Source organism: Protopterus annectens, chromosome 13.part0 (assembly GCF_019279795.1).
Source record: "Protopterus annectens isolate FY-2018-M chromosome 13.part0, PAN1.0, whole genome shotgun sequence".
In the NCBI taxonomy this organism is placed as follows: Eukaryota; Metazoa; Chordata; order Ceratodontiformes; family Protopteridae; genus Protopterus; species Protopterus annectens.
Genome location: NC_056747.1, coordinates 638,618,050 through 638,644,631, shown reverse-complemented (window position 1 = coordinate 638,644,631; position 26,582 = coordinate 638,618,050). Strand labels below are relative to the sequence as shown.

The window sequence follows — 26,582 nt, the reverse complement described above, 5'->3', positions numbered from 1 at the left end:
ATGACCCCACAAAGATTGTCAGTACACATGCCAAGGTAGCAACCAATAGGGCGTAGGTAAAAAATAGAACCCCCAGCTGGATGCTTGACTGCATGGCCCCCCCATGCCCTTAGGCTCTTCCCTGTCATTGGCGTAAAAATCTGTATTAGTCTTGGAAGGAGGGTAGATTGGAATGGTTGGTAGACCCAACAAAGGATCAAAGGATGTGGATTTCTAGGAAGCTGTTTTAACGAAAGTAAGGGGAGAAAAAGAGAGAGGGAAAAAAAGCTAAATCCAAATAATTAAATTGTGTTAGTACATTACTTAAAGATTTCTTGTACTGTTATTGTTGTTAATACTGTTCAGAAAGAATCTTGATATAGACATGAGTAGTGGAATGTCAGTCAAGCTGCTGGAAGGCCAGTAGGGTCACATGCTTTACCCGTAAATGTATGAAATTACACCTTGGCGGTGCAGGGTCATATGCAGCTTTGTAACTAACACTGCTGTGGGCCCAGGTTCACATGCAGACAGGGGACTGTTTGGAAACTGCCTTATAAGGAGAACTTTCAGAGATAAGGAGAACATGTCTTCAATTCTTGCAAGCACTGTACATTTGATTTCTTAAAAAATATTTTCTGTGTCTGCATTCTATACTTTGTAAGTATTAATCGGATGTCCTTTTCATTCATTCCTCAACTGATGGGTTTCAGGTCTGACTCTGCCACTTCTACCAGATTCTTCAAACTCTTGAACTCCTCCATTTACCCATAATGTCCCACCAACCTGATGTACCTCAGATCTCGTTTGGCGCAGTTCAGCTTCAGACATGTATCTTCTTGTTCTCAAGCTTTTGGGAGTTTTTATAGCATAATCATGAGTTTAATTTAAAATTTCTACCACCTACTTTGATTTCATTCTCTCTCATACTTCCGTTGTTTACTTCCTAGTTTTTCTAGTGTTTCTTCTATACATTTGCTACCAGTTCTCCCAGTACTTCCAGGTAGTACCATTGCTGGTACGTAGGTATTTAAAATTTCTATATTTTAAACCTTTTTTCTGTACTCATTGGAGTATTTCTTGAACTACCATTGATGGTAGTTATCTTTTCTCCATTTCCTTTTTTCTTCTCTTGTGTAAAAAAAAAAAATTCAATTTGTAGTTTTTTTGTAGTTTACTTCTGGAATTATCTTAGTTAGGCCAGTATGGCTGACAAGCCTACCGGTTTTAAAAAATGCATCACCTGTGGGCATAAAATCCCAAACCCGGACGCTCAAAAGGAATGTATATATTGTTTGGGAGCTGCAGATTGCTGTCTGTTCAGTTCCAGGACTCTGACTGACAAGGGAAGCAAGCTGGTATTGAAGGGCCTTCTTCCTTCTACTTCTTCATCTTCTGCTTCAATACCTGGGGCTCAAACCCTCTCTAAGAAAATGGATAAGGGGAAACCAAACTCTGCTCCCAAAGATAAAGAATTTCACAAGAGGTCACTGAATTGCTCTTCCTCTTTGGCTTTTTTTGGATCCGCCTGCTAAAATTAAAAAAAAAATGAATATGAATCCTTCAAAATTGCCCCGGATCGGATCACCTCCTCCCTTACTGGATCCGGTCACTTCTTGACACTCTTCACTTTTCTTGGAGGGATTCCCCCATAGACTTTCGAGACCTCCATCCAACACTTTTTCTCTCAGGTCTTCCAGATGTTTATCCAAGGCTGCCGTTTATAGGATGATGAAAAAATTCCTCAGAGCTCAGATCCAGATGGGAGTGCTGTCTGAAACTATCTTTGTCTGCTTCATATTTGGTATCTATTTCTCCGATCCAACCCACTGTTTTGGACCCTTCAGATCCAAGACCCTAGGATTGTCCTCACTGGATCCAAAGACCTTTTGTTTGACTTCAATAACTTCCCTGAGCCACCTAGCCCCAAGCCTTTCGGAGCCAGAGGACTGTCTAAGCGAAAGTGTTGGCGCCAGATGTGGGGGGGGGGGCTAAGTTGGACTCCAAAGCTATCGGAGCTGTCTGTCCCTCAGGGCTTCTGCACTGGACAGCTTCACTCCGACATTCTTCCTCAGATGGAGTGTTTGTGGGGGTTGCAGGAGCCAACGGTTCGGGAAATGTCTTCTGCTTTGCTGTCTGCTTTGGTTTACTCCAGGTGCTTTGCCTTCGAGGTTGTGAAGAGAACCTTCTCTTTAGAGAAAGGACATTCCTACCCCACCTTGGACAGCTATACCTCCATCTGTTCTTTGCTCTGAGCCTCATTCGTCCATTCCACTGGGACAAACCAGCCTGATCAAGTATCCATTCGGTCCCTCAGGACATCCTCATCTCTTCCAATACTTCTCCAGACCATCTCACAGAGGAGGTCCCTTGGAAGACAACATGTAAAAGGAGACATCTGGATTCCCCTCAGGAATGTCTCACAGAGTATACTGATTTTGATGAAGTGGATTGGTTCCCCAGATCTCCACCTGAAGATGTCTCATTTGGAGACATTTTAGAGCTTTTAAAAATGGAAAGGTGGCTGGTCTTCTGATACCCCTTCCAAGGAGGGAATCAGTGTTTCCTGGAGGCTTTTGGGTCTGGCCTGGCTACATCTTGGGTGACTCCTCTGGCTGACAAACTGATAGGTCTCATTTCTCACCAGGTGATGAAAGAACCAGATACTGTTGAGCAGATTCCTAAACGTTCAGACAAAATTTTAGCACCTACCAAGGACAGGACATACTGGAGCAAGGGGCTCCCAATTGATGCCATGGGTTGTGGTGGCAGCCACCAGTAAAGTGCTGGTGGAGCAGAGCTCTTCTGCCCATCCCCCTAACGGGGAGTCCAGAGCCTTGGACAGATTTGGTAAGCTTGTGTATGCTTAAGCGACCTTTGCTTTGCAGTCAGTTACCTGGCATGTTTTCCAAGATTACAGAGAGATCTGACCAAAGAACTTTCCAAAGTTCTTTCTGGGTCCATGTCTGCAGAGGACCAAAATAGACTCTCCTCTCAACTGGTCACTCTCCAGTCAATATATAATGCATTCATGAGGTTGATATCCCGTGCAGCAGAAGGTACCTCACAGCTGCTGGGTTCAGGCATAACCATTAGGAGACAGTGTTTATATCATAACATCGATGGCTTAGGTTGTTGAATCCTAAAACGTCGACACCTAAACGTCGAACGCTCTAACAATAGTGAACGGCCACATCATCGAATTCTTTCCTCGGGAAAGAATTCAGGTGTCTGTCCTTAAACAAAATAAACAAACACACCTAAACATAGTTGGGGGCTTTGCCCTACGCCTCACCCCCCACCCCCTAACTAAATATACCAACTCCAAGATTGCTCTACATTGGGGAAAGGGCAAATCCCCGATAACAGCCACGCAAATTATTTCCCAAGGAAAGAATTCGATGATTTGGCCATTCGCTATTGTATGCTTTTGATACTTAGGTGTCTGATTAAGCATTTGACAACCTAAGCTGTCGACAGTTCAATAGGAACCCAGGGAACATGCTTGGACACAACTGTTTGATTTTGCGGACCCCTTTAAGTCTTCATTCATCAGTGCTCCCTTTGATGGATCTTCCTTATTTGGCCCCAAATTAAAAAACTCATATGAGCAAGAGGGAAACACCCTGCCTGCCATAGGCATATGTTCTACCCCCAAAGACTCATCTCCAGGAATCAACAGGAAGGTAGAAAAATGTAGTTCTGTAAATCCCAGGGTCCTTTTCAACACTTGGAAGGAGATAGTTCTTCCAGAAGCAGAGGAAAGAGCTCAAATAGAAGATGCCACCCCTGTGGCAGAGGTGGCCCGCCAAACCAGGGCTTCCGGGACTCCTCCTCAGCAAGTCCCAACAATTGCTTCTGATATGGGCCTTACTGCTACCCTCTGGAGGCATTTGGGGGACGTTTGTCTATGTACCAAAGTGCCTGGCTATCTATAAGAAAAGATTCCTGAATGCAGAAGATTATATTCAGAGGTTATATCATACCATTTTGCCTGATTTCCTCTTTCAAGAATGAAAAGAATCCCCAGTGTTCCACCCAATCAGAGGGAATTAGCAGCATTAGAAATAAAATAAAATTAAAAAAAAGTCATCCATAAGGTCTCCCCAGAAGAGAGTATCCAGAACCTATTCAGGATTCTTCTTAGTGCCAAAAAAGACAGGGAACTTGAGACTCCTACTGGATGTTCATCGTTTTACACTGCTGCAGTCATCACACTTCGGTTATCCTGCCGTCAGGCAGTCCCGCAGTCGGCCAGAGTTCCAAAGTCTTGGTCTGGCGTCGGTTGCTGTCGCTTCTTCCTTGACTTCAGTGCGCCAGGGGTATATGAGGCATCCAACGCTATTTTCTTCAGTCTTTCTTGCCGCGCGGTGCCCGAAGCAGAAGCAGTTCGCAAGTGCCGGTCGGCCGACTCCTGAGATTTTCAAATCGAATTTCAGACCAAAGTCTTCAATAAAGCTAAGTACCCCATTGGGGAACCTTTTCTTGCCTCAGTCCGATGTCAGAAAAAGTTAACAATTGCATTTCTTGTGGGAAGCAAATACCTCATAAGGACTTCCATTCTTATTGTATTCCTTGCCTAGGCCCAGACCACGACGTCACAGGTTGCCGGTTTTGTGCTAGGTTTAATAAACGAACTATAAAACGTCTGTTTGATTTCACCCGACATTATTTTGGTAGGAAATTTAATTATACCATGCCGTCGGAGCAACCGATGACTGGAATGCATAAAAAACGCAAGGATAAGGACAGGCAGCCGAGACACAAACCAGACTCTGAGGCCTCTGCTGGGGCCGCTGCCAGTTCTCCAGTTTTCAGTGAGGTGCCTACGCAGCCCCTGACGACCGCTGATTTGGAACCTCAGACGGCTTCCGATTCCCAAGTGGAGATTACTAGGCCTCCACAGCCTTCATCTTTAGCCCCTTCCGACTCCAGGGTTGAAGGTGATACTGGTGCAGTCGTACCGCCTTCAGTTGCATAAGGTGTCTTCAGACCGACTACACTCACCATTAAATCCTATGCAAAACTGAAAACTCCTTTAAAAACAAAAAAGACTGTACAACTGTCTCCAGTACAAGGCCCCATGCCCAAGGAACAGATGCTTAAGATGGCTGAAGATTTAATTACCCTAATCAGCGGTTCCCATCCCACTCCTGATAAAAGGCCAAGACAGGAGGAGGATTATGCTTCCTCTGACCAGGTGTCAATTTATTCAGATTCTTCTGAGGAACAGGAATACTCTTTTCCCCCTTATGAAGATTCTGATGCTGAAGAGTCTATTCCCTCAGCATCTCCCCCAGAAGACTATTCTTTTGGGGAAACTTTGCATACCACGAGGGAACATTTCCACTGGGAAGGCCAGGATTACTGTGATTCTAAGAAAAGGCTCCGAGAATTCCTTTTACTACCCCTGCACAGAGACCACTGGCTATTCCACCCGTGTTAGATGTTTATTTAGAATCTAGCCTTAACCCAGACTCTCTACCGCCTGCACCAGCCAAACCAGACAGATACTACAGAGTCCCTGACTCTCACAAATTCCTATATAAAAACCCTGTTGCTGACCCAGAAACCATTTCCCAGGGTCCCAAAGGGGTCAAGGCCTCTATTGCTAAAAATCCTGTACCCTCTGAAAGGGATTCCAGAGCACTAGACAGAGGGGGAAAGAAAGTATATACCTCAGCTAATCTAGCCATGAGGGCCTTAAATTGCCAGTTTCACATGCTGAAATATCAGCAATACCTGATGTCTCGATTAAAACAAAAAATGGTCACACATTCAGAGCAGCCTGATTTCAAGGAAATGCAAGATTTGTTGCATGCAGCTGAGCAAGTGGGAAAACATACCTTGAAATGTGGATTTGATTCATTGGAGGCTTCCTGTAGAGCAGCAGTGAGTGGGTCTGTCATACGTAGGCATGCTTGGTTAAAAGAACAAACCTTACCTGATCATGTTAAAGCAAAGTTATTGGATGCACCTCTACAGCAGGATGTTTTATTTGGTGTAAAAGCAGAAGAGGTTTTAAAGAAAATGGAGGATAAGGCAAAATCTATGCAGACGGTCAAGGATTTTTTACAGGTTCAACCCCCTCATTTCAGCAGAAATTGGCCAACAAAAAACTGGTCCTTTCCAGCTTCTGACATACCACAGAGGGGCAAATACAGATGCCCAAGGGGCAGAGGTCAGTCACAAGGCCCTTACAAGCCTCGACAATGGAGGACCACAACACAGAAAGGAGGGGAAAGACAGGTCCCAACCTAACAGAAGACGAACACAATGACTTAACCCTCAGACTGCCAGGCAAATCCCTCTTGGCAGCTCCCTTGGGAGGAAAATTAGCACTTTTTGCAGACAACTGGCACATCATCACAAAAGACAAATGGGTCCTAAATATTGTCTCACAAGGATACAGATTCCACTTTCACACCTTACCAAGGATAAAAGGAAACCTGCCACCAAATCAGTGGGCAGAGGCTCAAAACCAAATTACAGCTCTCATGGACATGAGAGCCATTCAGCAGGTACCTACACAGGAGCAAGGACAAGGATTTTACTCAAGACTCTTTCTAGTCCCCAGAAAGGACAAAGCCCGGAGACCCATTCTGGACCTCTCAATTCTAAACACTTATCTGCAAGTACCCAAATTCAAGATGCTAACACTACAGCAACTTCTTCCCATGCTGGGCAAGAAGGCTTGGCTAGTAACGTTGGATATCAAGGAGGCATACCTGCATGTCCCTATCAGACAAAATTGCAGAAGATATTTCCGATTTATTGCAGGTTCAACTCATTATCAATTCTCTGCACTGCCCTTTGGCTTATCTACTGCACCCAGGGTCTTCACAAAATGCCTGGCACCAGTAATTTCATACTGCAGACAAAGAGGAATTCAAATATATCCATACCTGGACGACTGCCTTATTCAAGCAGAAAGCAAGGACATTATTTTAAAGCGTCTGGCATTTGTTAAACACCTATTAAGTTGCCTAGGGTACACAGTAAACGAAAAGAAATCAAAACTAGTGCCCTCACAACAATTAATATTCCTGGGCGCCAGCTTAAATTCAACGGCCCAGATGGCTTATCTCACGCCAGACAGGCCCAGATGGCTTATCTCACGCCAGACAAGCAAGAACAACTGACTCAATACTTCAAAATGATGGCAACGAAGACCCAACTCCCTGCAAGAAAAATTCTGCAGGCCTTGGGATTCATGGCATCTTGCATACTACTAATACCATTTGCAAAACTGCATATGAGGAAATTACAATGGTACCCGAAAAGTGTATGGACTCAACACAGCCACAGCTTGGATACAATGATACCACTCATTCCCTGTCTTCAACAGGAGTTTCTATGGTGGGCTCAGGCATATCACCTCAACAAGGGTCAGCCTTTTATCTTACCCACAGCCAGGCAAACTATAACAACAGATGCATTGGATTATGCCTGGGGAGCACACATGGCAGGACAGTGCATTCAGGGCAAATGGTCTACAGATCAAAGGCATCTGCATATCAATCAAAAAGAAATGCTAGCTGTACAAAATGCCCTAACAGCTTTCAAGGACCTCCTACATCCAGGACAACTCCTAATAAAGACAGACAACACCACGGTAATGTGGTACATAAACAAGCAAGGGGGCACATGCTCCTACCCCCTATGCAGGCAGGCAGTGACCTTGTGGAATACAGCACTGACCTACCAAGTACAACTACAAGCACAATTCCTGCCAGGAAAGAAAAACACATTGGCAGACGATCTAAGTAGAAACATCATGGATCCTCACGAGTGGCAACTAGATCCACAAGTATTTGCAATGATAACTCAAAAATGGGGGCGCCCAGACATAGATCTGTTTGCCAACCCCCAAAACTGCCAACTTCGGAAATTTTGCACAAGGACATACCACCCACTAGCTTGGAAAGTGGACGCCCTCTCATTCAGTTGGCAAACATTAACAGTGTATGCCTTTCCTCCACTGCCTCTTCTAGCAAAGGTGCTGCTGAAAGCCAGATTAGAGAGGCCACAAATGATACTCATTGCTCCAGACTGGCCACGCCAACACTGGTATCCAGTACTAACGAACACGGCTCAAGGCCCACCATGGATTTTGCCTCAAATTCCTCACCTGCTCACTCAGCAAAACAATCAGATTTTACACAGCCAGCTCAAGACTTTAAATCTGGCTGCATGGCAAATTACCTAAGCAACCAGTCAACACTTCTCTCTAAAGCTGTTATGGATGTCATTCTGGAGGCTAGGAGGCCCACCACCAGGAAAACTTATTCAGACAAATGGAAAAGATTCTGCACCTGGAACCAGGCTAAAGGCCAAAATCCCCTTGTTCCAAATATTCCTCAGATTCCACAATATTTAACTGAGATGTTGTACAAAGGACTTCCTTTTTCATCTATTAAGATCCACGTCTCAGCAATTTCAGCTCACTACAACACGGACCCTCCTATATATATTTTTTTTTTTTCTTCTTTCAAAACAGGTTTATTGTTTTAACATACAAGAGAAATATCATAACAATTTTATACAAGTAATTAAAAATAGATATGATTATAACATTCAACAAAACAACTAAAGTATTTACAAAGACATCCACTACAATCAGATCAATTAATTAAACTAAAATACCATGCTATTGAAATTAGGATTTTTTTAACAAATTTTGTAAATTATCCCATACAATATAATAAGATGTTTTTCTAGTTGTTCTTGACCTAATTGTGTTTATTTCCATATGGCACACTATATTCATAACATTTTTAAATTCATTGAACGAAGGAGGTGCATCTGAAATCCAATTTCTGGTTATTATTTTCCTAGCCACTGCTAGAATAGACCATAACAAGGGAAGCTTAACCTTTTTAACACTTTGAGGTACAGGTGTGTTGAATAATATAAGAGATTTAGAAATAATGAAATTATCTGTAAAAAGAGCCTGCAAAAATTCATTAATTGACTTCCAGCATTCTTTCAATTTTATACAGTCATAAAACATATGAGCCCAGTCAGCATTAATTTCTACATTACATCTCTTACATAGATTATCTTTATTATTTATTTTATTCATCATCAAAGGTGTATAAAAAGATCTATGTAAAAATTTCCATGTATAAAGTCTCCAGACAATGGAAGACGTAGTTCTATAGGCAGATTCCAATCTTGTTGATTTGGTGGGTCCCCATTAATAGAAGTGAAATAATTCCAGTATGTATCTACACTGTAAAAAGTTTCTTGTCTGATAATTTTATGTATGTATGAAAGTTTACCTTTATCAGAAACTTTATGTTGTAAATTTAATATCAAGTAATCAATCAGTGTTGGAATAGATTCTTTAACTGTTATAGACATTAGATCTATTTCATTAATGAGATGTTGTCTAAAGGTCTGAACCTCTAACCAGCAGGTTTCTCTTAGATCAAATTCTTGTTTTAAGAAATCTAGATTTTTAACTTTATTATCAGATATCAACTGATACCAGTACTTTAGATCATTATCTATAGCTAAATGAGTTCCTTCAGAAGTAGATGACAAAAGCATACCCTGAGTATACATTATAGGGAATATAATAAAATTCCATTCCCTATACTTAGGGTGCATGAATATAAAGTTACGATAGCTAATAATAATATTTAATGGGTAACAAACCATATGTTTAGGTGTAATAGGTGAAGTACAAAATTCCTTTAGTAACCATAACATGGAGTTATTTACAATCATATTTTTATGTGTTAAGGAGATTTTCATGAAGTGCATACTAATTAGCTCCCAATAATCTTTCCATTTTGTGACATATGACTGATCTATTAATAAAGTAATAACTTTTACAATAGAAGAGATAGTATATAAATTAAAGTCTGGAAAAGAAATACCCCCTTGAGACCAGCTATTAGTATGTTTCTTTAATGCAATCCTAGGTCTATTAGGTGCCCATAGGAAATGTAACATTAGTGTATTCAGTTTCTTGATAATTATTTTTGTAGGTGGAAGTATTATTGATTGTATTAAGTATAAAATCTTGGGGAATATTATCATTTTAATAATTGTAAGTCTCTCCTCCATAGTAAAAAACATATTATTCCAGGTATTAAAAAGAATTTGTATATTAAGAAAACAGGTATTATAATTATTATATATAATAGATTTAATATCTTTAGATAGTATTATACCTAAATAAGTTATCTGACCTGAATTGGGTACATATTTAGTAAAATCACTAATGAGAATATTTTTTTGTGTATATATAGGTAGTATTTTTTCTTCATTGAATATTAAACCAGAAATACTTTTAAAATTCATCATTTTATCAAATAGAGACTGCATAGAAGAATTAGATCCTGCTGATGTAATTAGAACATCATCTGCAAAAAGTTGAATTAAGTTGAATTTTGGATGTTGTATTTTCATCGATTTCAAAACCCTCTATGTCAGTACTGTTTCTGATCAAATTAGCCCAAGGTTCCATTACTAAAGTGAATAATAGTGGAGAAAGTGGACATCCTTGTTTTGTACCTTTAAAAATGGGTATTTTTTGTGAAACATATGTTCCTACCTTAATATAAGCCAATGTTCCTTTGTATAAATGCTCAATTAGATTTACAAATGCATCTGAGAAGTTTGTGCACTTCAGTAAGGTAAACAGATAGTCCCAACTTACTGAATCAAATGCTGAACTTATATCAAGACAAATAAGTGTTAAATCTTTCTTTTTCCTATTTGCAAAATCAATTAATGTTAAAGTTCTTCTTATATTATCAAAAGTATTTCTATTTACAATGAAGCCTGTCTGATCTATATCTATAATGCCGGGATGATTGTCTTCAATCTATCAGCAAAAATACTCATAAACATTTTATAATCAACATTAAGTAATGAGATGGGCCGATATGAAGTACATCTAGTTGGATCTTTATTAGGTTTTAAAATTGGCGAAATAAATGTATATTGCCAAGATGGGGGGGGGTTATTAACTCAGTTTGGGCCAAAATAAAAACCTTATGTATTAATGAATATGTACTTTTAGAAAGGATTTTATATATCTCTGGTATAATACCATCATTACCCGGTGCTTTGTTTGATTTAAGCTTATTCATTTGTGTAATAACCTCTTTATATGAAATACTTTTGTCCAATAGTTTAATCTGTTGTTTATTAAGCTTTTTATTCATGTTAGTGGTTATAAACTCCTTTATTTTATCTTTAGGTTCCATGTTAATGTTATTATGGTTAATTTTGTGAAAGTGATTTCTAAATTCATCTAGTATTTCTGGTATACTAGAAACATTCTTCTTTTTCCTTAGAGAAAAGATTTCTTTCATATGGTTTTGTTTATTCAACCTTTTTGTTTTATTTTTAAGTCTATGTAAGTATTTGGGGCTTATTGAATAAGACAAAAACTTGTATTTCTCTAAAGTTATTTTAACTTTATGAGTTAAAATTTCTTTGTATTTCTCATTTAGTTTGTTTATTTCTTCAATAACTTTCTTGTCCATAATATTTTCTTTATTATTATGTTTATAAGAGTCTAATTTACTTTGAATATCTAACAATTCCTTATCCCAAGATTTCCTTTTATTATTATACCATCTGATACTTTGTCCATATAGATATGATTTTAAGGCATCCCAAACATAGACAATGGAGACTTCAGGAGTATTATTTATGTCTAAAAATGTTTTACTTCTGAAAGTATATATTCTTTATAGTCTTTTAGTTGAGTTAAGTATGCTGGTATCCTTTTGATCTGAACATTATGAGTATTTTTATCATGAATTCAAAACAATTGAATTATGATCAGATATAGGACATGAAATGATTTTGGAATTAATTAAATCTGTTACCATCTGGTTAGAAATAAAGACCCTGTCTATTTTTGAATAAGTTTTGTATCTGTTAGAAAAAAAGGTGTATGGTATTGATTTTGAATCTATCTGATTATTATCATTCAAATGATAAGAATTAGCAAAATCATTTAAATGTTTTGCATTAGATGTAATTCTTCTTTTTCCTATAGTGGTAGTATCACTTTCATGTAGTATACAATTAAAGTCACCAGCTAAAATAATATCTCCTATAGAGAATGATATGATCTTATCAAGATGATGTTTCACTGTATTAATACCAATTCCAGGTATCCAATATACATTAATTAAAGTGTAAGTCTTCCCATTAATTTGTATTGTAACCATACAAAACATTCCTTTGTCATGCTGATAAGACTTAATGGTTTTAGGAATGGGCATACTTTTATTCCATAAAATAGCCACTCCTCTTTTTTCTGAGTGTGCTCTGAACTAACCAATACTGTATATTTGTTTGTGGCTAGTTTATCAATATCTTTTTCAAGAGATGGGTTTCTTGCAGGAAGACTAAGTTGGCCTTATGTAAATTAATGTATCTTATTAGGCTTGCCCTTTTACACGGATTATTCAATCCATTAATGTTTAAAGAAATTCCTTTTAAAGATGTCATTTGGCATTTTTAAAACTTAAGAATCTTATGATCAAAATAACAAATAACAACATAAGTAATGTTACATCTCCTCCTTTAGGTGTACCTTTAAATATAGCTGTATTTATTGAATCTCTTATGGGATTTTGTATAGGATTCAATTTTGTTTGTAGTGACAATGAGTGTACAAAATATATTGTGGATGTCAAACTATATACATATAACAATGAACAAGTGAAAATAATGTAAGGATTAAACCTTGCATCCAGCCTGGAGTTAAAAACTCCAACTTAGAGTAGTATTTACCACTCAAGTTAACCCCTACCCTAAGCAGCAGTACCTCAGCTACCACCTTATCAATTTAATACTGGTTATATTTAACTTAAATTAACAGCTTTCAATTCAATTATCTAGCAAGACAAGACTAGACATTTGATAAAACAGCATCATATAAACTAAAATAAACTTTTTTTTTTTTTTTAAACTATTCATACTACTACATACATCTATGTAATATAATACACTTGTATTCAAATAGCATTCAAATAATCTTGATATTAGGAACCAAGAGGAGAGAGAGAAATAAAAGACGTGAAAGAGGGAGAGAGAGTGAAAGAAAGAGAGAGGGAAAAAAAAAAGGAAGGCATATTTACATATTAATTTATTCAAAGTATGTAAAAATAAGTTCTAACATTCATTTAAATCAAAAACTTTGGCTAATATGGTTCAGACATTACATATATTAAGATGCATCTATTTTCTGTCATGTAAATGCAGTCAACAGCTTCCAAAAAAACCCTTGAATTGCTTGTATATGAGCATTTTACTCATACTCATTATTGTCAATAGAATAAAATATTATATTTATAGAAATTGTTATAAATCATGCTGCATAGTTATGCAAATTCTCAGAAACACTTGCATTATTGTAAAAAAAGCCATCTGTATTTTGTATGTCTATACTACTGCTTTAAAATATATCACATGACAATTTCTTCCGCAGTAGAGTTATAAGGTTATTTATGCTTGTCAATCAGATGAATTAAATGAGTTATAGTAATGTATATGTTTGGAACATAAGTTTTAACACAGATTAGTATGCTGCAGTCAAGTAGATTTTCAAAACACTTGAATAAATGTTTCATTTTCTATGCCTTCTAAAATAAGACATTTACTTACTACAAGAAACTGCATCATTTAAAATCATTATAACTGACATATTTTATGAATTATAACAGATATTTAAGTAATTATATAAAATAACTCACATTTAAATGTTAAAGAGTTCATTTTCCTTCACATAGTCGCATTTGCATCAGTTCTACTTCCTGGTAGAGTGTTCTTCCTAAATCTGCGATGTGTCAGTGTGATATCTGGGTCAAAGGTCAAATTGACTGCTTTCAGCTTCTCTGTGAGAATTCTGAGAGTTGAAGCTTTTAAAACAACTCGAGGACACTGTTCACGAGGTAGCACACATCCCAGATTGTCTCCCTTAACATTTTGGCGGGAAACTTGTTAAAAACTAGTGACAAACATTCATTTAGCAGTAAGCAACTCTGAACACACGAACAGCAACTGATAAATTAATAGGAACAAGGATATCCAGCAAACCTCGTGCACAGGAAAAAAACAGTTTATTCCAACCTGGTTTAGCGCTTTCAACTAGAAAAACTAGTCTTCATCAGAACCATACATATCCATACCCAACAAGTTTATATACCCATATTACTTAAAAAAGGCGCCAAAACATTTAAAGGTATAATACATAAAATGATTGCTCATTTATGAACAATACATACCATATAGTCATAAAAACATACCAAAAAATCTTGTTTAAATATGCATAAATTTAAATATATAAAAAGGATTTAAAAATTCATTACAACAATAAATCTTGTGTGTTTATACTAATATTTTTATATATATATATATATGTGTATATATAAAAATCCACACTTATATGTTGTAGTAATAAATGGCTAATGTCACTACTTTCAGTATTATGTAAGGTGTACTTACACCATTATTGAGCTAATACTAAAAATGGTTTTATACTAATTGAATCATTTAGTCCAGGGGCCCTCGTGGCATCTAGTATTATCTGCCATTTACTCTCTAAAGCAGATAACTGCATTTTCCAATTTCCACTAAATATAGAGCTTTGCAAATGGTCAATAATGGCAAAACGGAAAGTATGGGCTTCACCATATTCAAACAAATGCCTATAAAGTGCATTTTTGTTATCTTTTTTCCGGATCCGATAAAAATGTTCGTAAATACGTTTCTTTAAATTCCTTTCCGTTTTGCCCACATAGTAAGCAGAACAGTTAATGCACGTGGCTAGATATACCACTTTGGTGGAATTGCAATTCCCTTTCCTAAACTTAATGAATGTATTATTACTGTCCCTTAGACTAATATTTTTAACCTCATTGATGTGCCTGCACTGATTGCAGGTACCACATTTAGTGGTACCTGCAAAAATATCCCGTTGGTCACTATCATATATATTACTTTCTAGGATTCTCTTTAAATTTGCTCCTGTCTTATAGACTACCTTTGGCACAGATCCAACTATATGTTCAAGCCTAGAAGCTAGAATAATATCCCAATGTTGCTTTAATATGTCCATTATGACATTTGTATGGGGGGTGTAAGTCAATACACACACCCTTGAAATTGATCATCCTTTACCTCTTTGTCTGGAATGGCAGAATATTTTCCTAACAACGGGGGATATTTAATACCCCATTCTTTTTGCACATATTTGGTAACATTGTTAACCAAATGCAACGGATAACCTCTATCCAGAAATAATTTTTTGATGTTTGCAATTTCAATAGTCATAACATTTTTAGTAGAAGACATCCTCGCAGCACGGATGCATTGTCCTTAACTATGTTAGTAAAAATATGGGGTGGATGACAGCTAGTAAAATACAAATAATCATTGGAAAAAGTGGGTTTGCGATATAATTTGGAAGTAAACCCACTGGACCCCAAACCAATGAGGACATCCAGAAATGGGATGTCGCTGTTACTAATACTATGAGTGAATTTTAAAAAAGTGGAAGAAGTATTGAGAAAGGACATAAATTCATCCAGCTTGTCGGCTGATTCTTTCCACAAAATAAAGATGTCATCCAGATATCGTCCATAAAATTTTATGTCCGCGTAGTAGGGGCTTGGAAACAGAATCTCCTCCTCCCACTCAACCATTACCAGATTAGCAAATAATGGAGCACATGAGGAGCCCATGGCCACCCCCTTGATTTGTTTGAAAAACTCCCCTTGGAACGTGATGTAATTATGTTCCAAGACCAGACCCATCATGTCGCATAATAAACATATCCTGTCCCAGCTAAATCCAGAATATTTACGTAGACTGTTGGAAAAATATTCCAATCCTAATTTGTTAGGAATACATGAGAACAGGTCCACAACGTCTATTGTAACCAGAGTGAGGTTGGTCTGCCAGTGGTCATGTGTGAGTTTTCCTAAAAAACTCCAAGAATCCTTCAGAATCTGAGGAATCCCTCCATAAATATGCTTAAGCTGGTGGTCGATCCATTTACCCAACTTGAAGGTTTTTGATCTAGACCCTGAAATGATTGGTCTGAAAGGAGGATTGTCCACAGACTTGTGGATTTTAGGAATCCCCACTATTTTCACTAAAACCGGATAGTCATTTTTCAAATAGGTATAAGTCTCATTGGTAATTCTACTGTCAATGAGATATTCCTCTATGGCCAAATCAATACGATGATGGCCTATATTAATCTGGTTAAGGGAAACTGTCTCATAAACCTCTGTCTGATGTAAGATGTCATATATCCTAGAGACATAGTCATCAGATGGAAAAAGGACAATCCCTCCGCCCTTATCTGGTTTCATTATACGGACTTCCTTGTTCTTAACAATTTGCTTTAAACAATCTCTCTCAGCCTGGGTAAGATTGCTCTGAAAGGTGTTGTACACGGACTGATAGTTGTTAATATCCCTGTGTAACCTATACAAGTCTTGACAAACCAATTTTTCAAAGTTGGCAATGCTCGGATGGGAAACCGGTATAAATGCACTCTTCCTCTTCAGCTTTTTATCCGCTGTCTCACCTACAAGTTGGTCCTGATCATTAAAATTGACAGCTAAATTTAAATCCCGACAATAGAATTTAACCTGTTTAATATTGTCCACTAAGTTGCTGCGAGCCGTAGGGACAGATTTCATACCCTTGCACATAACTTTAATGAAATGTTCGTTAACCTCCATGTCAGTGTAATTGTAAACACTAAAGCCTTCATATGAGTTAAAAACACATACAGGCCCCTGTTGATGAACTGTGGTACTCAACATAGTACTCTCCAGCATTTCATTTACAAAAGTGGAAGATTTCAATGCTGCTGGGAGAACAGATGTCTCTTCCTCAGTCTCACCACTGACATGGGTGTGAAATACATTAACTACCTCCTGTGATGGTAACTGTGCCTGTCCGGGTACTTGTTTGTAGAGGGTCTGTCCCTCTGAAAATCCCGAATGGGTTGACTTGAATTGACCCTACCCTGAACTGGCTCGCTGTGACTCGTTTTATCCTGGTGTTTGGGCCAAACATACACCTTGCCGGTGTTGTATACATTTAGGTCTCTACCTAACTTGTTACTTTTTCTTTCATAGATATTCTTAACTTTACTTTCAGCCAATGAAAACTGTTTCTTGAACAAATCACTCCATGTGTCATAGTCAACATCCCCAACAATGGTCTCATGGTTACAATAGACGTTGTGGACCTGTTCTCCTGTATTCCTAACAAATTAGGATTGGAATATTTTTCCAACAGTCTACGTAAATATTCTGGATTTAGCTGGGACAGGATATGTTTATTATGCGACATGATGGGTCTGGTCTTGGAACATAATTACTTCACGTTCCAAGGGGAGTTTTTCAAACAAATCAAGGGGGTGGCCATGGGCTCCTCATGTGCTCCAATATTTGCTAATCTGGTAATGGTTGAGTGGGAGGAGGAGATTCTGTTTCCAAGCCCCTACTACGCGGACATAAAATTTTATGGACGATATCTGGATGACATCTTTATTTTGTGGAAAGAATCAGCCGACAAGCTGGATGAATTTATGTCCTTTCTCAATACTTCTTCCACTTTTTTAAAATTCACTCATAGTATTAGTAACAGCGACATCCCATTTCTGGATGTCCTCATTGGTTTGGGGTCCAGTGGGTTTACTTCCAAATTATATCGCAAACCCACTTTTTCCAATGATTATTTGTATTTTACTAGCTGTCATCCACCCCATATTTTTACTAACATAGTTAAGGGACAATGCATCCGTGCTGCGAGGATGTCTTCTACTAAAAATGTTATGACTATTGAAATTGCAAACATCAAAAAATTATTTCTGGATAGAGGTTATCCGTTGCATTTGGTTAACAATGTTACCAAATATGTGCAAAAAGAATGGGGTATTAAATATCCCCCGTTGTTAGGAAAATATTCTGCCATTCCAGACAAAGAGGTAAAGGATGATCAAATTTACCGAAGGGTGTGTGTATTGACTTACACCCCCCATACAAATGTCATAATGGACATATTAAAGCAACATTGGGATATTATTCTAGCTTCTAGGCTTGAACATATAGTTGGATCTTTGCCAAAGGTAGTCTATAAGACAGGAGCAAATTTAAAGAGAATCTTAGAAAGTAATATATATGATAGTGACCAACGGGATATTTTTGCAGGTACCACTAAATGTGGTACTTGCAATCAGTGCAGGCACATCAATGAGGTTAAAAATATTAGTCTAAGGGACAGTAATAATACATTCATTAGGTTTAGGAAAGGGAATTGCAATTCCACTAAAGTGGTATATCTAGCCACGTGCATTAACTGTCCTGCCTACTATGTGGGCAAAACGGAAAGGAATCTAAAGAAACGTATTTACGAACATTTTTATCGGATCCGGAAAAAAGATAACAAAAATGCACTTTATAGGCATTTGTTTGAATATGGTGAAGCCCATACTTTCCGTTTTGCCATTATTGACCATTTGCAAAGCTCTATATTTAGTGGAAATTGGAAAATGCAGTTATCTGCTTTAGAGAGTAAATGGCAGATAATACTAGATGCCACGAGGGCCCCTGGACTAAATGATTCAATTAGTATAAAACCATTTTTAGTATTAGCTCAATAATGGTGTAAGTACACCTTACATAATACTGAAAGTAGTGACATTAGCCATTTATTACTACAACATATAAGTGTGGATTTTTATGTATACACATATATATATATATAAAAATATTAGTATAAACACACAAGATTTATTGTTGTAATGAATTTTTAAATGCTTTTTTATATATTTAAATTTATGCATATTTAAACAAGATTTTTTGGTATGTTTTTATGACTATATGGTATGTATTGTTCATAAATGAGCAATCATTTTATGTATTATACCTTTAAATGTTTTGGCGCCTTTTTTAAGTAATATGGGTATATAAACTTGTTGGGTATGGATATGTATGGTTCTGATGAAGACTAGTTTTTCTAGTTGAAAGCGCTAAACCAGGTTGGAATAAACTGTTTTTTTCCTGTGCACGAGGTTTGCTGGATATCCTTGTTCCTATTAAATTATTCATTTAGCAGTGTAAATGCATCAAAACATGACAAAACCTTTGCGATGTATTTTACAGGTTATTACAGCCTCTATGCAAGTGAAATTAAGCCCAAAGTTATTAATAAGTAATAAAACTCAATATTTTTGTCCCAACTCAATTGTTATGCAAATCTTATTATTTACTGTGTCTATATGATCAAAAGCATTTCTATATATTAATATGAAAAAAAAATAGAGAAAGAATAAAGAAAAGAAAAAGAGAGTAGAAAATAAGAGTGTAAAGCAGAAATAAAAAAATGTAAGAGAAAGCTATAAGAAGTATATACAATGGAATATTACTTACTGTTTATATTAATAGAGTTAAAAATAAAACATATTATTTACTATTATTTAGTTCTAATTATTATTAGTTAAAGCATGACAGATTATTTACAAACAAGCATAAGCAGTATAATCAAGAAAGTATAATTAGGAATAGCATTTGAAGAACATATAAACTTTTTACAAAGAATAAATATGTTATTATTCCATTTATCATATTTTCATTACTCTTCCCTCCCTGCCCCTCCCCACCCTTTCCCCCCTACACAATATAAATAGAAAGTCCTTGTTTATACAAAGAAAAGAAAAAAAAGAGGAAAAAAGAGAAAAAAAAATGTATCAAATTACTGACCTTACTTCTCTTTTTCAGAAAGAGAAACAATTTGAATAATAGCTTGTTATTAGTTCCTCAGATATTTTGACTGGTTATGAAACAAAACATTTATTTGCACACAGAGAATAACTTTGATTAAATCTTTTTCAGAATATTTGTGGCTTTCTGGAAATGCAGGAACTATATTTAAAAAGATTAATAATGAAGTAAAATGATGAGAGAAAAAAAAGAAAAAAAAATATAGAACAAATCATTTGCTTTTTAGTCTCTTCTTCTTCTCTGAAGTCTTCCACGAAGTTTCAGTTGCCAGTCTCTTTAATGAAGGACTAGCCCATTCCATTTCCTCTATTTTATCCAAAATCTTATTTTTTTTTGATAAACAGTAAAGCAGAGTCTAAGTCATCAGAAATTTTAGGACCATCAGGAAGGAAGATTTTTAGCTTGGCAGGAAACAGAAGGTATGTTTTAAACTGTGCTTTTTTAAGCTCCCTTATTAGTGGCAGAAAAACTTTTCTTTTAGCTATTACCAAGGAAGAATAGTCATTGTCAAAACGCACAGTTGTCTCATTAATCTTAACAGGAGCTTTAGCCCAAGCAGATTTAAGAACCATCTCTTTATCAAAAGATGATAGAAATCTAACTATAACTGATCTAGGATAGTTTTTGTTAGAGTTAGTATTAGCTATAGATCTATGTGCTCTTTCGATACCAAAAGAGAATACTTCTAGTAAGTCTAAAATTTTAGGGAGCCATGTTGTTAAAAAAGAAGTAATATTGTTACCTTCAATATTTTCTGGCAGTCCAAAAATCCTAATGTTATTGCGCCTAGATCTATTTTCCAGGTCATCCAGCTTTGTTTGTAAATGTGTATTTTGTTTCAGCAGAAACTCAATGTTGATTTCCTCTTCTTAGATTCTATTTTCCATGTCATTCACAGCTTTTTCTATGCCTGTCATCTGGATCTTCTGTTGTTGCAGGTCTATATGTAACAAGTCTATTTGTTTTGTAGTTTTTTCTATGAAGGTATCTATTTTAGTATCCATTTTATCCATCTTAGCAGTAAGTTGCTGGATTATAGTTATCAGAGACTGAAGTTCTTTCTTGATGCTGGAGTCTTGAGAATTTGTCTTACTGGAACTCATTTCAGAATGATAAACTGACAGGAAAATTTCCAAAGTGATTTCTGACAGGAATATTGTTAAAATTTCCTTTCTTTTTTAGATATAGTTCAAGAACTATATAAAACAAACATATTTAGAAAGAAAATTACTTCAAAAATTAATTTTTTAAGTAATTAATTCCTGTCAGTGTAATGAAATTGGTGGAGCTGAAGAAATCTGCTGCTATCCTGTGTTCATCCTTGGCCACGCCCCCGACCCTCCTATATTTTCACATCCACTCCTAAGACAGTACCTCAGAGGGGCTAAGAACATAAGACCGCCCCGGTGAGAACCAACACCAACTTGGAATCTCAACTTTGTCCTGGAAAAGCTTACACTGCCGCCCTTTGAACCAGCTGTTACAGCTGATTTACAGTTTCTATCATGGAAAACTGCCCTGCTGCTAGCAATAACTTCAGCACGAAGAGTCTCAGAGCTACAGGCCCTAATGGCAGTGGAGCCTTTCACCATTTTTCATCAAGACAGAGTCGCTCTACGAACTTAACCCTTCCTTTATGCCAAAGGTGGTATTCAGTGTGGCCCTAAACCAAACCATTCATTTGCCCACCTTTTTCCCAAACCCCCAGAACAAAGAAGAAAGACTCCTGCATTCTTTAGACATTCACAGGCAAGTACGTTACTACTTGGATAAAACTAAAGCTTTCAGAAAATCTGACCAGCTCTTTGTATCCTATGCTGCAGGGTCACAAGGAAAAGCCATCTCAAAACAGACTATTTCAAAATGGATAGGACAGTGTATCCATTTCTGCTACACACATCATGGGAAACCTGTACCTGCTAGCATTAGGCCCCATTCCACCAGGGCTACAGCTACTTCAACAGCCTTTCTCAGAGGGGTACCAACCAAGGATATTTTGGAGGCTGCAACTTGGAGTTCAGTGCACACCTTCACCAAACACTATCACCTACCTCTATACGCTAAAACCAGAGCTGGCTTTGCCACTGCAGTCCTGCAGGGCCTACTAGCTTTTCCAAACCCTGTTTAGTTCCACCGCCCATCTTAAGCTTTGGGATTCAACCCAAGTGTGATGACTGAAGCAGTGTAACACGATGAACATAGTACAGTTTTGTACCTACCATAAATGTAGATGTTCTAGTGTTCACACTGCGCAGTCCAGGTTACCCTCACTCCATCCCCTCTGACCTAGCTGAATTTTTCTATACCTTTCTATCTTGAACAACCTTTGTGGTGTATTTGCTTGTAACTAAAGGTATTCCTTTTATTTCCTTTACATGCTTAATTAGCAATATGTATTGCCTACCTACTTGGGGGCACCTGACATCTGGAGCAAGAAAAACTGAAGAAAATGGCGTTGGATGCCTCTTATATACCCCTGGTGCACTGACGTCAGGGAAGAAGTGACAGCAACTGACGCCGGACCAAGACTTTGGAACTCTGGCCAACTGCGGGACCGCCTGATGGCAGGATAACCCAAGTGTGATGACTGCAGCAGTGTGAACACTCGAACATCTACATTTATGGTAGGTACGAAACTGTACTATCTGCGCAAACTAAATCAGTTTGTGCAATATTCAAAGTTCTGAATAGCCACTGTTCAGTCCATTCTGCCTCTGCTGCAAAAAGATGATTGGATGTGCTTGATTGCTGTTCAGACTGCTGAAATTCTGAGTGTTTCCATACCTAGTTGATTGGCTCCTAACTTGCTCCAGTATCTAGGTATTACAGTCAGTTACAACAATCACAACTGACACTTAGCAAACTTTGGAGTTTGTAGGTGCTCTTCTGGACACAATCAATCAGATAGCCTCTCTTCCTCCATCTTGAATCCAGACACGCTGATCCCAGGTCAGAAAAGTAATTCAGCATTCTTTTCGTCCAGCTCAACTTACTTTACAGGCCTTGGGATCCATGTTAACTGCTATCCCCCTTGTTCTCTACCCAGGTTTCATATGTGAATTCCTCAATGGACTCTCAGTCCGGTGGTCCATTCTTCAGCATCCTTTAACTGTCCCAGTCAGGATCAGGATATCTTCTTTGGTGGATTTATTCAAACAAACTCTCTGAAGGCTGTCCATTTGTTCTTCCCCTGCCCACGGTCACAGTGACCACAGACCCTGCCTAACTGGGGTGGGGGACACTACTTGGGAAAAATAGTCCAAGGTATATGATCCCCCAAAGAAGCCAAAAAGCATATCGGTGTCCTGGAAGTGAGAGCTGTCCTAACACTGCAGGCCTTTCATGACATTCTCCTTTCTGGGACAGTTGCTGTTCAGACAGACAATATGTCAGTCGTCTGGTACATCAACAATCAGGGAAGAACCAAGTCTTACCCGCTTTGTTGAGAAGCAACGAGAGACTGGTAGTGGGCGATCTCTTCCAGTTGCTTTCTAATAGCAACGTGAATTCTGGGGAAAGCCAGCTTGATTGTGGACAAACTAAGCAGGTCAGTTCTGATGCCTCATGAGTGGTCTCTCAGTGCTAAAGTAGCAGGGAGGATTTTCCGTGGATGGCACCAACCATGCTGCAATCTATTCACTTACCCTCTCAACAACAAGAGCAGCAAGTTCTTTGCCCTCATCCCTCCAATGTGGGGGGGGGGGGAGTCACTGAGAGATGCTGTAGTCCATGATTGGCCCTCTGGTCTCTCTTGTGGTTATCCACTGATTCCTCTCATTCCCAGATTTCTACAGAAAGCATTCCAGTTTTCCTCCTTTCCCCCTTTTGGCCTCTTCAGATTTGGTTTCCCCTTTCTCTGGCCTCATCTTCTTTTCCCACCCTGGGTACTGGATCCCACACCAGAACTCATGTCTCACCTGACAGAGTTTACTCATCTGGACATAACAGGCCTCAAAATGACCGCATGGTTTCTCCAGTTCCTTTGATTAATAGACAACCCAGGCTCTCCTCCCCAGTCTGTCATGTTGTGTTATCTTCTCGAAAAGCTTCTACTAGAAAGATTTACAAAAGTAAATGGAAAAGATTTGTATTCTGGGCCTTTGACAGGGAACTGGACCCACTTTCTGCCCCTGTTCCAGCTATACTTGGATTTTTTAGCATCAATTTTAATGAAAGGGCTAGCTTTTCTATAGTTAAGGTCCAGTTGGCTGCCTTGTCGAATTTCCATCTGGGTGAAAATAACTCTGCTTTAACTTCTAAATTATATAAAGCCTTTCTCAAAAGGGCCTTTTTACTTACCATCTGCTAAAGGATCCTACCTCTCCTTGAGATTTAGCTGTTGTGCTACAGGCCCTGACTCAAACTCCCTTTGAACCGTCAGCCAGGTCAAATCTGTAATTTTTGTCTTGGAAAACCATTTTTCTAGTTATCACATCAGCTAGACGAGTATCTGAACTACAGGCTGTAGCTTCCAAATCTCCTTACCTGGTTTTCCACATAAACAGTGTGTCTTGCAAACCAACCCAATGTTTTTGCCTAAGCTAGCTTCTCAGTTCAACGTTAACCATCAGGTTTTCTGTCCAAATGTTTCAAATAAAGGAGAATACATGCTCCACCTTTTATATGTGCATAGACAACTATGTTTTTTTTCCATAGAACCAAGGATTTCAGGAAGACTGACCAGTTGTTTGCGCTTTCTCTCCTGGCAAATTGGACAAGCCAGTTTCCAGAGTTACACTGGCCAAATGGTTAACCGATTGTATCTCTTTTGGATTCGTGGTACTCTGGAATATCCTTCCATGAGGGCCTCCCAAAGTCCAACTAGCTGGGCATTCTGTCCCATTAGTTTAAGAATGAACAAAAAGGACAACATCAGATAAAAAGTTATGTACTCACCATAATGTTCCATCTGTGTTTTCCATTTTCATTCTTTCTCAACTTCCCGCCCACCCACCCCTTCCCTTTACTCCTGGAAAGACCTAAGAGTTTTTCTTTGGGAGCCTTTGTTCCTATTTTGAGTTCCAGTTCCTTTTCTTATTTTCTTTAAGGTATTATTTCTTTATCTCCAAGGGCAGCAAACTCAGTCTGAGGTATGTTAGTTTGGTGCTACATTATGGGTAAATGGAGAAGCTCAGGAGTTTTTGGATTTGAGGATCTGGTAGACGCGGCTGAGTCCGATCCCAGTCTGATCCACAATCCCATCAGTTGAATGAAAATGGACAACAAAGATAGAACATTGCAGTGAATACATGACTTTTGTTGTTGTGTGCATTTTGAATGCTATTTCACCATTTGCATATACAGTAGAATGCTGGGCATCGTTTCTTGCCATTAAGTTAAACTTCAGAAAGCTGTGAATAAGAAAAAAAATCTCACAGTTTATGGTTGTGCCTCGTGCATCAGCACTGCAGACTTTGACTTGTTTCTGCCCTTCAAAGGTTAAGTTTTTGGGCTGTGGATGATAGGGCAAGAAGTCTGGAAAAAGAAGAGATTTCACCAGCTGGCGGGAGAAAAATGTGAAAAGAATTGTTTCTCACTGGAGATGTTGCACTGTAGTGAACAATTTATTTTAGAAGTTGAATTCTGTTTTTATTTCTATTTATTAGGTTGTTGCTAATCATAAACCCATATGAGCCTTCACATTTACGCAACATAGGATGGAATAGCATCGCTTGTATTAGGAGACTGCATGACAGTAGTAATATCCACTGCATCCTATCAGTCACATTGCCATGCTCATCAGCATAATTCACAGCTTTCAGTAGATGGGCTTCATATGTAGAAGGCAGTAATTGAGAAATGCCATGTCTTACATCTCACAGAGTATGGTGGTGTATATTAATAAAATATTTTGGGTAGATACAGTGTCATAGAATCGGAGCCTCAGAAGACTGTTAACCTGTCCTGGAGTTTCACCCAGGTACCTCGTTAGCTTTACTGTTCATCAGCAATCCAGCTCAGAGTGTGCACTTGTAGTAGCATTGGTACTGAGTTTTAAAATTACCTTTTGGGAAAACAGAAGAGTGTATTGCACTCTGGTGGAATAATTGATCATCTTTTTTCACATATTTTACATAATTGTTTTACCATTTTAGTTTAAAAATTGTTAAAATAAGGGCACTTTTATATACATTGAGAAGATAGACTGAAAAGATGGTACAGTTCATTATTTATGATGCTGGACTACAAATGTCAGATCTGTGAAAATTAGTTGTTTATGGTGATATGGTGTTTGTTTTGCTATGTCAAAATGACAGTTTTACAGCAATTCATTTTAGCAAAATGTTAACTTGTCTCAAATGTTTGTGTGTTCCTGTTGTAGGATTGCTTTATAGGTGCTTCTCCTCGTCTCTTTAGCTAAAACAAAACTGTCATTTAAACTAAATTGCTTATGTCCATTTACAGTTATGTGGCAAGACAGTAGCAACTGTGACAGGTTGCTTTGGTTTTCAGGGGATAAAGTCATATTTTTCTTCTTGGTTTAGGTCGGTCATGTCTAAATTATCAGGAACATGAGGCAAAGTCCAGACTTTCAAAGACCCTGGAGCAGGTCCTTCAGGACAGCACTGCACTTCCATATTTCATTCAGTTTATGGAGCTACGAAGAGTGCAACACTTAGTCCAGTTCTGGCTAGAAGCAGAAAGCTTTCGCTCCACCAGCTGGTCCCGCATCAGAGCACATAGCTTAAATACAGTTAAACACAGTTCATTAGTTGAGCCAGGCTCTCCTTCCAGATTAAAAGACAGTATGGAACCATCAGAACACACCTCCGAGCCTGACAGTGATACAGAGCAGACTTCTAGTTCACCCATTTGCAA

The 26,582-nt window shown here is 38.0% G+C and overlaps 1 protein-coding gene across 1 annotated transcript in view; it reads left to right on the top strand.

The window, feature by feature from the left end:
- AKAP10 (A-kinase anchoring protein 10) overlaps positions 1-26,582 on the top strand; it is a gene marked incomplete in the record, with an annotated part of 1,224,755 nt that overhangs the window by 232,819 nt on the left and 965,354 nt on the right. The window contains 1 exon segment of the mRNA XM_044054325.1: positions 26,249-26,582. This exon segment is cut by the window's right edge and continues 197 nt beyond it. Within this exon segment, the coding sequence (XP_043910260.1) occupies positions 26,249-26,582 (334 nt within the window).